General features: G+C 34.6%; 1 protein-coding gene across 1 annotated transcript in view; it reads left to right on the forward strand.

The window, feature by feature from the left end:
- Positions 1 to 16517, forward strand: part of EYS (eyes shut homolog) — a 704807-nt gene that overhangs the window by 449186 nt on the left and 239104 nt on the right. The window contains exon 35 of the mRNA XM_058801756.1: positions 12532 to 12682. Within this exon, the coding sequence (XP_058657739.1) occupies positions 12532 to 12682 (151 nt within the window). The remainder of the gene's footprint in view (positions 1 to 12531; positions 12683 to 16517) is intronic.

The following is a 16517-nucleotide window of genomic DNA, read 5'->3' on the forward strand; positions in this document are numbered from 1 at the left end:
TGTAACATCGTGGGTATGCACACAGGATTTTCTTTGTTGTGCATATGTTAAGCATTGTGAACAGATATTTTAGATAATAAAAATAACTTTTTTTGAAAGAAAATGCTAATTTTAATTATTTAATGTTATCTTAATTTTTTGGAGCTCTTTTGATGTAGTCCTGTGATGGAAAGGATTTTGTCTTTTCAATTAAGGAAAAGCAGTGCATTTCACCTACTGAAGATAAGCCATCTTCAAAGAGTGTGATGCCTCTACAATATCATATTAAATGAAAGTAGACTTAAAAGTAGTGACTGCTGTTAAATACAAGTTTAAGTACAGTGAAAATTAGATAATGATAGTATCTTCCTTTTCTCCTTACAGGAGAACATTTTACTGCTTCCTTTTTCCCACAGAAATAATTCCTCACGAAAATAAAATAAATGACACACTATCTAATGTTTGCAAAAAACGTGCATATTGCTGTCAAACAATGTCCTTTATGCAGTTCTCATGGTTCATCATGGTATTCGTGCTGAAAGAAAAGTAGCAGCATTGCTGAAGAACATTTTTCCTGATGATGGAATATTGTGACTACAAAAACTGTAATAATTTAATAAATTTGGTACAATGTAAGGACTGTATTTGCTTCAAAATCTGGGATATTGTGGATAATTTGTGTTAGAATGTAACTTTTTGCGTCAGATTAGTCTAATCTAGAATTGGCTGCTAAAACCAACGTTGCCAAGGTTTGCCTCAGAGCAGTGCCTGAAAGTTCCATTTCATGTGTAAACTACTGTGGTTTTGTACTAAGCCTGTTAATGAAACTTCATTGCAGCTGTTTCACTCACATTTCTGACTATTGTTTTGGTTTTCTTGAGTGTTACCAGGGAAGTGAGCGAGCTACTGTGAAAAATGGATATGGGCAATATCCCACAGGGATTGGATTACTGCAGGATATTGTGAAGAGAAGAAAATGTTAGACTCAAGCACTGGAAGGTTAACATGTTTGGTTTTGTAGTGTAGATACAGTTTTCTTACTGGCAATGCATGGGATGCTCGGCCACAATCTTCTCATTCCAGCCTTCATAAAACTGCCTCCATTAACTGCTTTAAGCTTTTTCTTCTTCAATCTTTGTCATCAAAACGAGTTGATAAAATAATATGTATTGCAGAAGCAAACCCAACTGCAGCAGCAATATTAGAAATTTGCCTTTTCTTGCCCCAGTTCAGTACTGATACAAATAGTTTCCTCAATTATGTAAAAAGTATTTTTATATAATTGAAGTCTCAGATTATTATTTTCAATTGCTTTAGCAAATTTTTCCATTTATAAATTTGTTATGCAATAGATGTCATGAATACAACTTCATTCTTTAATGTGAGTCTATCGTGTTTGAATTTTTTTTAATTGTCTGAGATATTTTGGATTATAATCTGGTGTTGTGCTCCATTATAAACTGACTGTAAAATCTGCTTTTCAAAGAGTGTTTTATTCCTCTACTTTAACTCCTATTGTTTTTAATTTGAGTTTTGCACTAGTAACCTATAGGACTTTTAGTGATTGATTGTCTTGCTTTTGAGATGTAAAAGTTTTCTGATTCCTTTAGTCAGAAAAAGATCTTTATAATCATGCCAAAATGCAACATGTGCTCATTCAGGAGCCTTTATATTGCTTGGTTTTGACAGCTTTTTATGAGGGTCTGAGATAATCCATATGGTGCAAAGTATCCTGTATTTATTATCCTTCACAACATGCTACAAACCTCATATTTTCCCTAGGACTTTTAGGCAGGTAAGATAAGCATATGATAGATAAAGTGGGTAGCAAATCCTGCAGACGCTTCTCTGTTTTGGTTTTTTTTTTTTTTTGTTCTTTTTATTTCTTTTATTGTAAATTCCTGTTTTTACTTTATTGCAAAGGTGCAGAATTTTGACCTTCATTTTTTAGCATGACAGCATATGGGTGAAGAAGTCACTCATCTGTTGTTTCATGTACCATGTAAAGGTCATATACTTGTTGAAAACATGCTTAATGGTCCGTATCCTCAAGAAGCAGTGTAAGTCAAAAGATATTATTACCAACTGCTGCTGTTTAGTTAGAGATCTCTATTCAATATTTATGAAATGCTGTATTCAATATTTATGAAAAGTGAGAAATATATTCTTGATATAAAATAGCTTCAGGGTCTTTTAATTTTCTTCTTGTCTCCCAAGAAAGCTGTCAATGGACTTGCATCAGCAGCAAGAAGTTTAAGTACTTAGATCCATCAGGGTTTAGCCTGTTTTGTATGTTACCAATACAAAAGATTTAGGAAGTTGCTGGACCTCTAAACTGGCCATTGACAGGGTCCTCACAAACTTCTTAACCGTGGTTGTGTTGGTCTTTTTTTTCAGTCCCTCCTAAAGTGCCTAGTGTAAAACTAAGGGTGAATGAAATACATGTGCTGACTTACCTAATAATTTCTAATTTTTATATGGTCTGAAACTTTTCCCAAATCAGTGGAGCTTACTTGGATAAAGTACAGGGGGTTTTTTACTTAGTTCAATTTATTTATGATGAATTAACACTGGTAATAGAATGACATTTGTATTTTCTTAAATTCACTGTATGTTAAATCCTAAGTAGTTTATATCTGCTACTTAACGTCCGATATACATTGCAGAGATGCCAAGACACTGAAAACAAATGGGTTTGAGAATATAGTTTAGAAATGCAGGCATTTTCATTTAATGGGGAATGAAAATAATTAAAACATTGAAAATATTGATACTGATATCAAGACCTGGATTTGTAAAGTGGAAAATAGGAATGAGTTGATCATGAAGTGTGAAGAAAATTGTAAGGATTCTTTTTCATTTTGGTTTGGGGATTTTGGACAAAGATAAAGAAATTTAACGTTGAATAGATATGGTAACTATCACACAGATGAGCAGGAAAAATGAACAATATCCCCAAAAAGGGTATTATTAAATACTTGTGAAAGGAAAAAGATACTAACTTTTAACAGCATAGGTTGACTATTGGCACAAGTAGCTCAAAAGGTGGACAATTTCTGGGGCTGAAGATTTCTATTACATGATGACACTATTGCTGCCTGCTGGCAGAGCATAAGAGTGCCACAGAAATGGTAATGCTGGATTGAAGCAACAGAATCAAAGGAGATTGTGATTTATGAACTGTGAAACTGAAGCCAAATAAGAATCAGAAAACACTAAATAGAGGAAAGGTTCTGAAATCTTTGTAGTTGGAACATACGTGTTTTCCAGTTCATTCTGGTAATGTGCACAGTACATTCAGAGAGAGTTAATTTGATTTTAATCCTTTCACAGATTAGTAGAGGAGGAATTAAGCCAATAATATTCCCTCTTGTAACTAATTTTTTTTTTTTACTTTATCTCATTAATACTTTATAACTTAAACCTTCTTTAATGTATCTTTCTATTTGGGAGCTGGGGTTGTTCAGCTGGAAGAAAATGAGGTTCAGGAGACAGCATGTTGCTCTCTATAGATACCTGAAAGGAGGTTGTAGCCAAGTGGAGGTCAGTACCTTCTTCCAGGTAACAAGATGAGAGGAAATGGCCTCAAGTTGCACGAGGGGAAGTTTAGGTTGGATATTAGGAAAAATTTCATCACAGTATTGGTTGTTAAGTATTGGAAAAGGCTGCCCAAAGTGTGACCTTCACTGGAAGTATTTTTTTTTTTAAATTTAGAGGTTGCAGTTAGGGACATGGTTTAGTGATGAACTTTGCAATATTAGGTTAGTGGTTTGACCGGTGACCTTAGAGGTCTTTTCCAACCTTAATTATTGTATTATTCTGTGATAGTTCTCCCTCTTTAATGATTTAAAACACAGTGGAAATAATGACTCTGTAGATGCTAGAGAGCAGCAACAGCATCTCACTAAAAAACACAGATAAGAAAACTGATCTCTACATAGGTTGAATAGGAGAATGCATTTATTATAGCTGCTGCTGAACAATTATTAAGGAAAGAGACCATCCATGAATTTATACTTACCCAGTTTCCTCTGTGAATAAGAATAGATTTCTGTAGCTTAAGATCATTTTTGTGCACAAATACCAGAAGTAAGTTTCAAGTACAGAGTATCACTGCCGTCATGTTCTGTTAATCCCAGAGATTTCTAAAATACCAGTAAGGCTGAACTATTTTTTTTTAGGAGAACATCTTAAGCTTCAATAGTAGAACCTACTGTACGACAACAGCACTAATGGTTGTACCGTTTTTTGAAGTGTCTTTATTGTGAAAAACAAAAGTATATTTTTATTTTAGATTCAGAAATTTTTTTTCAATACTAGAAATTGCCTTTCTTTGTCTATCTTTATCACAAAAAGCAAAGAAACAACTTGCCTCTCTTACTGACTGCTGCACATCACCAAGTGCCACATCTGTTAGAGATATTGTCTAAACAATTTATGTGTTTGCTGGAGGCTTTACCTCAGGACATGTCTTTAGCTGTTGTCTGTTTAAGAGTATTGAAATCCTGTTCTGTCCCATGTGATCTATACAATAGTTCTTAACTCTATTGTTCACATTATTAATTTCACAGAACATTCAAAATTTTCTTACCAGAATAATTCAAATTGCTATTTTTTAAAATAAAGTAATAATATTATCATCTGAGTTTTTCAATATATTATAAACATTTTTTCCTTATAAAAAGTAATTGAATGTACCCATATCCTATTTCTGAATGGATTTTGGTTTTAGGAAAAGCAGACATAATATATATAATGCACACAATCTAGTATTTCCTTTTATACACTTAAATGTGCTGCGGACTTTGATTTTGTAATCAAAGTGATTTTAAGAACTCAGGTTTTCACATATGGTATCAACATATTTTATGCAATTGGTGCATATTAATAAGGAGTTAATATACTAGCTACCATAAACAAGCTTAGTGGAGAAAAAACAATGTAGGTTTTAAAAAATATTTATACAACTTCTTTTCTCTCTGTGGATGAAAGTATATAATGATTTAAACATAGCAGCATAAAGTAAAATAAGCTATTGTTTTTATCTAAGTTAAAATTTCTAAAATTTCTTGGGTTTAAATTTTCAGGCCAGAAGGGAACATTATTTGACCACCAAGGGACCAGTAGTTTGACCACTTCTATATCTTGAATGATCAATATTTTGTTTGAAGTCTATGAAAAACATAGATTTCATTTAAATCAAGCCATTCTATTAAATATTTTCCTAAGATACACTTTACCGTGATCACCTCTTCCTAAACCCACAGCTTTGGTGGGCAGTTTATGTATACAGATTATTCTGTCTGGCAAACCCCAGCCAGTGCTTCAGTAAAAAGCTGAAAATAAAAGGTGGATAAAGATTCCCTTCTGACCCTGCTAACCTGATGTCTCAGGTATTGAGGTAATGCTCAGGACTGAGCCAGCAGTGCAGACATATAAGAGGTGTAATTCACTCTCACCACAAAGATATTTTTGTCTGCTATGTACCCTTTCACTGCTCTGTTATTTGAGACATGTTCAGAAAATGGAGAAATGAAAATAATTAGATGGTTCTGTAGTGGGAGAAAAATGCTGATAGGCACTGCAAATTGCATCCAGAAACCTGAAGACATACATTTTTTTAAAAGTCATTGTACTGCAGAAGATATGAGGCAGCATGAGTATTTGAAAGATGATGCAAGCAATCCTTTTCTCCTCTGAACAGAGCAGGATATGCAAAGAGCAGGACAGGCAGTGTGGCAGCCTTGTTTACTGAGACAGTGCTGTGTGAATTCTGTACACTGTAACTCCTGCGTAGCAAGAAGGAAGCTGGCTGTCTACTTTATCCCACATGAATCCCTTTCAGTCAGAGTTATCTGGAGGCAGAGAGACTGCACCTCTTCTGAAAGCAAATAAGCTTTTTTTTTCCCTGAAGGGCAGGATGGAGCTTGCACAGAGTCTGCGGCAACAGCGCAGACAGAAAATCCTGAAAAAAAGCAGATGAAGGACAGACAAAAGAAGGAGATTTTTTTAGGACAAATTATATCTAGTAGAAAATTTATTTCAAGTTAGAGAATAAATTTGCTTTCAAGGATTTTATTTAATCATACTTATTGCTACATTTTCATTATTAAAAAAATCTTTTAAGAATCTAGTTATCTTATGTGCTAAATAAATTCTATCCTTAAAGAGGGGGTTTATGACTTTTTGGATTAGTTACTCCAACAAAAGGGAGACAATTCAGAATGCCTGAATGTTAAAGGGACACTTTTGACCTCAAAAGTCTTGGTTGTTTTTTCCATGTTTAAACCACTTTATTCTTCTTATTTCTTTGTTTGGCTGCTGACCCATGTTTCCAGGGCTCATATAGGGTCCTTTGCCTAAGGTGCCATTCAAACCACACCTCTAACTATATGAGGTGCCAGTGAGATTATCCAGGCTCCACCACATCTACTGTATATGGTGGAGCCCACAGCCCTCCACTAACTTCAGAGTTTCTTTAAAATGTTAGCTTGAAGTTTGTCTTCTAAAATTATCAATTTAACTTTGTTTCAGAAACAATTTCTGCCAGCAAACAATCATGGGGTTGTACTGCTGATGCGACAGGATGATATTCTTTTTGAGCTGTGTAGGAAAGATCTTGGTCCTGCCTTGCCAGACATGGCAGAATATCTTTTGCTGTTCTAAAGTCACTACAGCAATTACTTTATTCATTCAGCAAGAACTAAGATTCCACGGAGAAAGGAATAGTGGAAATGGATAAAACCTAGAAATTATGTCAGAGAAACTGGGCATTAATATTTTTTGTATCAGGCATTTAGTTTCCATAAAGTCTTCTACTAAAAAAATGTTTAAAACGTATTGGACTTTTTTTCAGCTAGGTAATTTTATTTTATTTTGCATCAATGCAATGTTAAAAAAAATCCTAATTGAAATCAAAACTCATTATGAAATGGAAATTTAAGGTGTTGCACATATTTTTTAATTTTCCAGACTGGCTATTTTTCACAACCTTCTTATGAATCAACAGAGAATAAGCAACTGCCTTTTCCTTGTGATATCATTGAACGCAATGGATTTAATTATACTAAATTGATCCTAATAACAGTTAATAGTGATTTAATACCACTAATTAGTTTGATACAAACTGTTGTTTTACAGCCTCCTTAAAACAAAAGCTTACTTAGTCATGCTACATCTTGTGTATAAATCACATTCTACATATTCTCAGAACTCTGCCTTAAAGCAGACACTCATAAAAATTTAGAATCATGCAAGTGACAAATCTGTCATGTATTGTGAAATTTTCTTCCTCAGGTTGTTTAATTTTAAAAATGCTAGAAATGTTTCTGTCATAGCTACTTTATTTTGCTTTGGATCTCAAAAGAGATTGTTAGTGTCACTTATAAGAATTAAAATTTTCTGCATTATCTTCTAAAGCAGCTTATTGCAGGGGCAGAGACATGAAACCAGTAAAATAGGACTCTAATAACAGGCCAATAGCAATACATCAGGCTTTGTTCTGTATTATTTTCTATGGAACATCAGAAGATACTTATGGATACTAAAAGTGGGTTCAGTGTTCTGTGGCTGCTTTGGCCACATATCATAGACATGTAACTTGTATGAAGGAGAGCACAGATAGGGTATAGAGATCAGAAATAACATTGGCCAGCAGAGCTGATGTAAATATGAATTCCCACAATGTAACTGTTTTTTATTATAAACAGTCTGTAAGATTCACTTAAAATTGCAGTATTCCAAGTCTAAATCCAACTCTAAACTTCCTGCTCTCTGAATACTTAAATACAGTACTCTCATTTGAGCCAAGATTTTCCCTAAGTGACACATCTCCCTCAGCTTTAAATAAGTGCATACAGTTTTCTAAGTTTAATTTCTGTAAGTAGTATCTATGGTTGATATGCTGTGAGCAGCAAGAAACCAGAAGCAGGAAACTGCAAAGACAGAAAGGGCCAGAGGCATAGATAGTTGGTTTTTTTTAGCTATAGCTAAAGTAGTAAATTAAACTAAAATCTGAAGGCTGGTCTCTGAACTGACACCAACTGGCAAGTCTAAGATCTTTTTTACCAAAAAAATTTATGGTAAAAAAAGTTTGGTAAGGTGAGTTTGAAATGATTCCTGAATTGCACTAACCAGTGAATTTTGTAAGTTTCAGAATTGAAGATAATGTTTAACTTCCTTCGTAACCGTAAGAGAAACAGTGATGACTTTGTAAAAATATGGATGATTCCATGTCAGGATTTGAACTCAACTTGTGGACTTTAGCATAGTAGTGTAAGTGTAATTTCTGTGAAAAGGGGATACTATATTTATTTATTTATTAGAAAATGAAACAAAGTTCATTTCCTTCCTTTGTTGTATTATTAGAGAAATTTGCATCATTAGTTTCATTGTTCTTATTTGTTTAGTTAAATGACAGTTAAATGTAAGACCAGACCAAGAAACCAGCTTCAAGCTCAGGAAATGTGTTATCAGAGAAATGAGAATAAATAGATGTTGAATAATGGGTTTATCTAAAACTTGGAAATGTGTGTTACCTGGTGTCTCAGTAGGGCAAAGTCAGCACAACAGATGAGAGTATTGTAAAATTATGCATTTTACTGCAGAGTGAAAATGTAATGACTGTGAGTGAACTGGAATATATTCTATCTAGATAAATCTACTGCAGGTAATAAGAGATTCTGCCTTATTCTGTAACTGTTATTAGTATGGAATTTCTGGGGTTTTCTCTGCTGAAGGAAGGTGTCAGGTTTGTAGAATTGTAGGGTATTTTGGGCTAAAAAGGGCTTCAGGACGTCTTTAGCCCAACCTCCTGCTCAAAGCAGGGCCAGCCAAGGTCAGAACAGGTTGCTCAGTACTTTATTGAATCAGATTTTGTAAACCTCCAACACTGAAACCTGCAAAACTTTCTGAGTAGAGGGGTCCAGATGATCGATTCCTAAAGTTGCCTCAAACACCTTTGAAAAGCTGTAAAGATTTCAAAACCATTGCTAGGTAAAAATTGATGCAACCTTTTAAATGTGCCTTCAGAAAAAGTTTCTCTTGATTGTAGTGACAGTAAGTTTATTGTTTTGTCAAAATTTTACAAAAATAAATATTCTACTGCAAGGAACAGTTTGTGTATGAAACCAGAAAATGTAAACCTCCACTACTGAGTGAAAAACAAGTTGTCTTTTTTTAAGCTAATAAATCTATAAATAATAACTAAATATAATTAAAGTGAAATATGTTCTCAGCTTCATTTAAAAAATTGTCTTCAATACAATTGGGGAATTAGGGTTTGTTTTATGATATATTATAATAAAACTTCTTTACTTCTGGTGGTTCACAACTTATGTTCGGTATAGATGCTTTAAATATCTTGTTGCTTTTGTATAATAGACAGAATGCTAATATTACAACCTAAACAATTCAATGTTATTAGTGAATAATTTATTGTTGTTTATCATGGCCACATTCAAGTGAAATTTCTAGAGACAGGTGAAAGTTTCAATCTTGTTTCTAGAACAGAAGATTTTCCTTTTCTATCAGAAAAAAAGGTAAAAGAATTTTTATTCCCAGCAAAGCTGCACAGCATGACTGACAAAATACTTTTTTCTGAACATCCCCCTTTCCCTCCTCTGCTTCTGTCCTTTTTTTCTTACTTTTTTACCATTTTATGATAATCCTAAAAATGTCTGGTAATCATCACTGAAAAATGTCAGAAGGTAAAGACATTATGTAAAAGGACTTGGATTTCATACAGACGTTGCCATGTTTAGGGACTGTTATATCAATAGTTATCAAATTATTGTCTGACCTTTCCGTCGTTCCAACCTGCAAGGCACTGAACAATGGGTTTTGTACTGTTTAGACAGAATTCATCTTCAGGTTATAATTAATACGCCAGTATTTAATCACTACATTTGTGTGGTTACAAATGAGGAAACTGTGAACTATTACTGCTGGCTTGGACTGAGGCACAATTACTGGTAGCTTACCCAGCAAAAGTGCTTGAGAGTTGCTGTATGCATTTCCACATTTATAATTATGCAGAAAGCCCTGTCGTCTTACTTGACCTTTAAAGCACCTGATGTGCTGATTGTCGAAAAAGTATTCTAAAAGCCTGATGGAAATTTCATAGAGTGCATATGTGACCCAGTGATTGTATCATCAGCAAATGCTAAACAATGGTTTAAAGTCATTATTCTAATTTGGCCAGACCCTGCTAGATTCAATCAAACACAATCAGAGGTGCATGGCTGACATTCTAACAAGCTTAGGGCAAAGGCAGCTCATGCTTTGAATTGCATTAACTTGTTTTCTGAAACCAAATACTGGGAATTATTTTCAAAATATTCTTTTAATATATGGACACAAAAATACTTTCACATATCAATCATATAAGCTATTAAGGACAAGCTAAAAATATGTCTAAAGCTAATAGGGAAAGAACAACATCAATATGGTGTTTGTGTGATAGAAGTAAATACATGGTCATGTAACTAGTTTCAGTGTTAACATCTGAAAACATGTAGAAGAAATAATAATTAAGAGAAAAGCAGAAATTGTCTGAGCAGCTGTACTTCACTTAGCACATCTGTCAAATAGTTAAAAAGAAAAGCCTGACAGTTCCTTCCTGACCCTCTTCCACTCCATCTTAAGAATTGCACTGCGTTAAAACAAGTCTGACTTTAAATATTTCTGAAATACTGCTATATTTTTATTATGTTTTTATTCATGATTACAATATCGTTTTATCAGAAAGAGAAGTAATTTTAGATATTTGCAAAGTCAAATTTTTTTTTGTTTGAAGTCTCATTGCCACTCTTTTCTATAGAATGATATATCCAAGATGTCATACTGGGTTCAAACAGCAGTAAAAATTTCTTGACCATTGCAAATAGAGCTACAGAGAATGATTGTGGCAGTTACACACATTCTCAGCAAACTCCCTTTGTAAGGCATTAAGGAAAATGGTGTGTTACAGAACCTTGTGTGTTCTTAGACTTACAGCCATCGTATAATATCCAAAAAACATGGTAGGAAAAACATTTCTTTCCTTGATTCTAGACACATTTGGCTCCTTTTTTGCATTCATGTTAGCTATTATCAAGGTCAAAAAAATTTGAGGGGAGAACAAAATATCCCCTGAATCAATCCATTAAGACACTAGTTTTCAGTCCACAGAATCAAAACCCCAATTTATTTATCTTTTTCATTCGTGATTTTAGCAACAAACCAAAATTTTTTATTCTTCACCTGAAGTTGTTTGCCATAGGATGGACAGGCCATGTTACATACACAAATATTTATAGGCCTTTCTGTAAATATGTATCACCATGTTTGCACATTGTTCTGAAAGTATCTCAGAAGAGAATTACATGGAAAACATAGAGAACTGTTTGCAATTTTTACTAATGTTAGCTCCCCACTATGTCTGTTAAAAACACATAGAAGACTTCACGAAATTATATGTGAGAATCCATATATTACCATATGACAGAATATAATTAAGAAAGCTTTTAATGCTCTTTTTTGTAAGAAATTTCAAATGTTTTTTGAATTGTCAGAAATAAACTGAATTCATACAATACCTACTGCATCCTGCCCAAATTGCTTTTATAGAGCTGTGAGTTGTTGGTCTGTGATTTTGGTGGATTTTTGGTTGGTTTTTTTTAGGGGTTTTTTTTATTTGCTGTTTTCACATAGATTTTTTGTGGCACTCATGTTACAAAAAACACTTGGATAGCTTTAAATATAGAACTGATAGAACTCTAATTTGTTTCATGTACAGAGAGAAGGATAGGCTAAAAGAAATTCTCCCATAAGAGAATGGTTTAGTTCTGATATTTTCTTATTGTGCTTTCTTCAACGAAGATAAAAAGATTGCTGCCAGCTGGTTATTGGAATGCAAATGACCTTTACATCATTTAAAAGAATTGAAAGAAACCAAATTGTTTGCTTGGTACCTTCTGTTTGTTGTTGCCAATTTATGCATGTTGTTAATGGCAACATTTTTAAGAGGGTATGTGAGTGAGGAAGGGAAATGGGAATGTATATATTAATTTCAGGGCCTAATATTACTGACTTCAGCTTTAGGAATGGTACTTTTGAAGATAAGTAATACAGATTATTATAGTACCTCTGCACTTTCTAAAATGCAGCTTGTTTTAAATTGCTTTTGTGATTTGTGTGTGTGTGATGAGAAAGAGGGATATTTAAAATATTTCAGTTAAATTGATGTATTTTTTGCAAATTAAGAAGTCTTCTTGTTATCATTCAAAATTTTCTAACTCTTTTTATTCAGTCATTTATGTGCTTTGGCTTTTTTAGCAATTAAACTGCCCAGATTTACAATATGGCTTCATTTTAATAGAATTTCAAACCACAAAGACAAGGCAACTTACAGCTTGTTAAACAGCTTCTTTTACATTTATAGTTCTATAATACAAAACATCTATTTATTTGATTTTCTTTCCTTGTTGGTTTTGTAACAGCCTAATTAATTTGTCAGATAGTAATGTAAGCAATATAGGGTGGTAAAATGTGCCTATTTCTGAATTTGTGCAGGCAAGACATGGTACCATGCGAAGCAGAAATGTCAATCCTGAAGTTATCTTCAAATACAAGTATAACTAGAAATTTCTGGTCCAGTTCTTATTGGCTTGAAACAGGATCCATATTTGTTGGTGGTTTGCCTCATCCTTATGCAGCAAAACAGGTATTTATTATTATTTCTTTTTATTTAAAATGTATATTATTATGTTGAATGTGATATAACTGAAGAGATTTAAACCATGCAAAAAATAAAAATTGCAACTTTTTGAGAGTTACATACATATTAGGGACAAATATGGTCCCTTGTAGAGTATTGTCCATATGTGGGACTTTGGTGAAGGTTTGTCTTGAGTAGGCAGAGTGAAGGAACACATATGATCAAATTTAGAGGAAGAACCTGTTACGTCACGTGCTAGTTCTATGAGGATGTGAAAAGTATAAGTGCAATGGTTTCCATTGAAACCAGAGAAGGCTCTGTTTGCATCCTGTGCTGGCTCAGACAGGTGCATGTAAAAATGGACCAGCCAAGAGAAAGCAAACCCATGAAACTGCATTAATGAATGAGAGATGGCACAGGAGCTTCAATTTGTGGGGGTCTGTATGCAGGTCAGGTAACCATGTGTGCAGGGATGAGCAGTAATGTGCAGTGGGGCTTGCACAGTTAGGGAAGAGGAATACCCACAGCCATGCAGAGAGTTGGAGACAAGCAGATCATTACTCAGTTGTTCTTGTCGAGGATTTTGGGGTGAGTAGTCACAATAACAGATACAGATCACTTAAGTGATTTCCAGTATTTTTTCTTTCAAAGGATGAGTGTAGTTGGCAATTTCTATTCCAGTTTATGACACTCAAACTCTTCTAACCCATGCTAACACAGATCAAAGCCCCAGGCCCTCTAATTCATTTGAGACTGGCACCACACACCCAGGGCACACTCATTCCAGCTTCCAGCAGCATGGCCCCTGTGCAGCACAGCTCCCAGTGCAGCTGCTTCAGCCTTCTACATCTTGTCAGGGTATGGAGTGCACCTCAGCATCTAAGGGGCTATGGTAGAGTTATGTACAAATCCTTTAAATAAATTTTTGACATAAGGTGCCGGTGATCTCAGTAGTTACATAGCTCCAAGTTGGTCTCTGACTTTCGCTTATCCAAAACCAACCCGTGCTGCTACCTGGGCTATTTAACTCTCTTGTGTCATTCTCAAATGTGCTTCCAGAATGTAAAATTGTTCATCCTTGCATAATAAAGAGTATCTTTGAGTGTTTGTGTTTTCCATGTTGTGAAATAAATTAAACTGTTAGCACTGAGATGGTGCACTGTAAGTCTCATTTATCCAAACAGGGATCTTTGGATTGGTGTCACCCCATAACTGGGGCAAAGTTAGACTGCAGGGGTTTTGTTTCTCTAGTGCCCTGTAAAAACTGGACATATGTAGTCCAGTTTTCATTTTTTAAGCCATACTTTAGGGTAGGCATCACCCTGTGCAATTGATTTAACCTTTTTATTTCTGTTCCATTCTTCAGTAAGTGAAGGTCATCTTATCATGAGGCACATAGAGTCATTTCAAGCACCAGCATGTTTTTGATACTGCTACTGTAGTCTAGCATTTCTAGATTGCTTTCACATTATAATAAATTGCACAGTAATCAATGATGTGACAAGACTGTTGAAATCCAACTTAAAAGGTCTTGTGAATAAGTGCTTTTTAGGTTGTAAAGTATTTCACAAAAAGTGTACTTCTAAGTAGCTCATACTGACATTAAAAAACACATCAAGTAGTATTCATAGTTATAAAACTTTTCCCTTAATTCAAATGTTCATGCACAAACTATACCTTCATCTGGAATATTTATCCTCAGTTGTATATAGAATTTTATTTATTACAAAAATTTATCCATACCAATGAGATATATAAAAATTATATTTTCAATGTTTAAATGACCTTTCTTCTAGAAGCTAAGAAATTTTTGGAGGATACCTCAAAGAATTTATAGCAAAGGCTTAGAAGAGTTCAATTCATGTAGTGTATTTTGGAGAAGATAAACAAGCAATTTGTTTGAGGGATATATTAATAATGTGTATATGAGAATGACTTTTGAGATGAAAAATAGCTCTTTACTAGCTAAGGGCCAGATAAAATCCAGAAAAATAAATTTATATTAGGGAAGTTCAAGTAGAAATTAAAAACAATGGTTTAAATTGCTAAAAATTTTGCCTGCATATGTTGGATTGTCATATCAGCATGGGCTTTCCTTCTTTGAGAATGTTGCAGTTCAATTCTATTCTTAGTGCAGGATTAATAGGTGAGATGTTGTGGTTCATGATTGTTATCTAAATTAGGTAACAGATGTGGGACATGTAAAAGTGCTCAAGCTGGTGATACTTAACCTCTATTAGTACTTGGAAAGCATATGTTCCTATAACTTCCCCAAAAAGGCAAAAATATATCTGCACTCAGTTGCCTCTCTAGTTTTCCACTGAGCTTTCGTGCAGCTTTCTTTATGTTTGAGGTTACCTCAGCCTTTATTTCACTTAATATTCTTTGTATATTTGTGATTTTTGTATTTACTTTGATCTTAGTATCTAATTTTTCTTATTTTTTATGGTTTTTTAGCTTCAGGGAAGTTCAATTTTCCTTGGCTTCCCTGTCAAAATCTGTAGGGTCCAGGACAAATATAGTCTATAAAGGCTAGGTTTTTTCCCTTTTGTCAAGGAATGGAGAACTGCCTGTCCAAGTACTCTTTATGTGGGCTTTTCAACCCCAGCAGTAGGAAACCACTCCAGAAAGTTTCTTTTCCATCACTTTAGACCCAGGCAGTCAGGCTTCTATTGTAAAATGTTCCTCATCCCTGAAACAGTGTAGGTCTGTTTCTGACCTTCAGCCTGCAGTTTGCTTCAAGGGAAATTTCTGCTCCAGCTGAGACTCAGCTTTTTCTGACAAGTGCTCTGATCACTCTTGGAGTCAAGTTTGATAATGACCCTTGTGATATCTGCAGTATTCACCTAATAATACATTGTCTTGTTTTAGCTCCTTCTCTCATAGGACTAGTTCACTCTGCTGTTCACTCTGGCCCTCCTACCTGCCGATATTGTGGAAGTTGCAGAGAACAATGACTTCAGACCCCAGACTTCTTCATTTTCTGACTAATAGGAACTTTTAGATGTCAGTACCAGAAACTGTTGACATGGGAGTCATGTATTACTGGAATTGGCTCATGTTAAATGATTCATTTCTAGGATAGATTCCTCTGCCTTTCATTTTGATTGAAGTTTGAGATGACCTAAAAGCCCTCAGGGTAAAATATTGTGTCCTCTGATGATTTCCTATACATTTTGCTAATCAGCACTGAAATGTCCATGCATTCTTTCAATATATTTCTTCTTGTTTTCTGTAGGCTTATTATTTGGTATTCCTTAGAGTCAGAGTGCACTTAGCACTCTGTAAGGCAAGGTACAACAATTCTACTGATTTCTCTCATTTCTGCCACAGTCTCTTCAGGAGGTCAGAGGCTTACCCTCAAGCAGTGATACATTTAAAATAATATCTGTGACATCTGGGATAGCAATGTCATAATACTCAACAGATTGCTTCAGTATTCAGAAGATCTCAGACCTCCCAGATCTCAGTCCTAGTGAGAAACACTAGAGCAAGTGGTGAGAAACACTAGAGCAAGATAAAGTTGTGAACTACTTAACTAAACCAGACATAAAGTACCACAAATTCAGAGAGACACTTATTAGCATGCACCCCTGGCAGATGTTATCACTTGGCCACTTTCCATTCCCTCTGAAAGCTTAGAGCAATCAGAGGAAGGCCCTGATGACAGTAGAAAAAGACAAATGTGATGTTATATTCATCTTAAAAAAGGAAGATGGGTAACCATGAGCCTGTCAGGTCAATGGCACCACTATGTTCCTGATACTAATATAGAAACAAATGAAGGACAAGCACGTCCTTGGGAGCAACCAGCATGGATTTACCAAAGGGAAACTCTGCC

The sequence above is a fragment of the Ammospiza caudacuta genome, chromosome 3, assembly GCF_027887145.1.
Source record: "Ammospiza caudacuta isolate bAmmCau1 chromosome 3, bAmmCau1.pri, whole genome shotgun sequence".
Taxonomy (NCBI): domain Eukaryota; kingdom Metazoa; phylum Chordata; class Aves; order Passeriformes; family Passerellidae; genus Ammospiza; species Ammospiza caudacuta.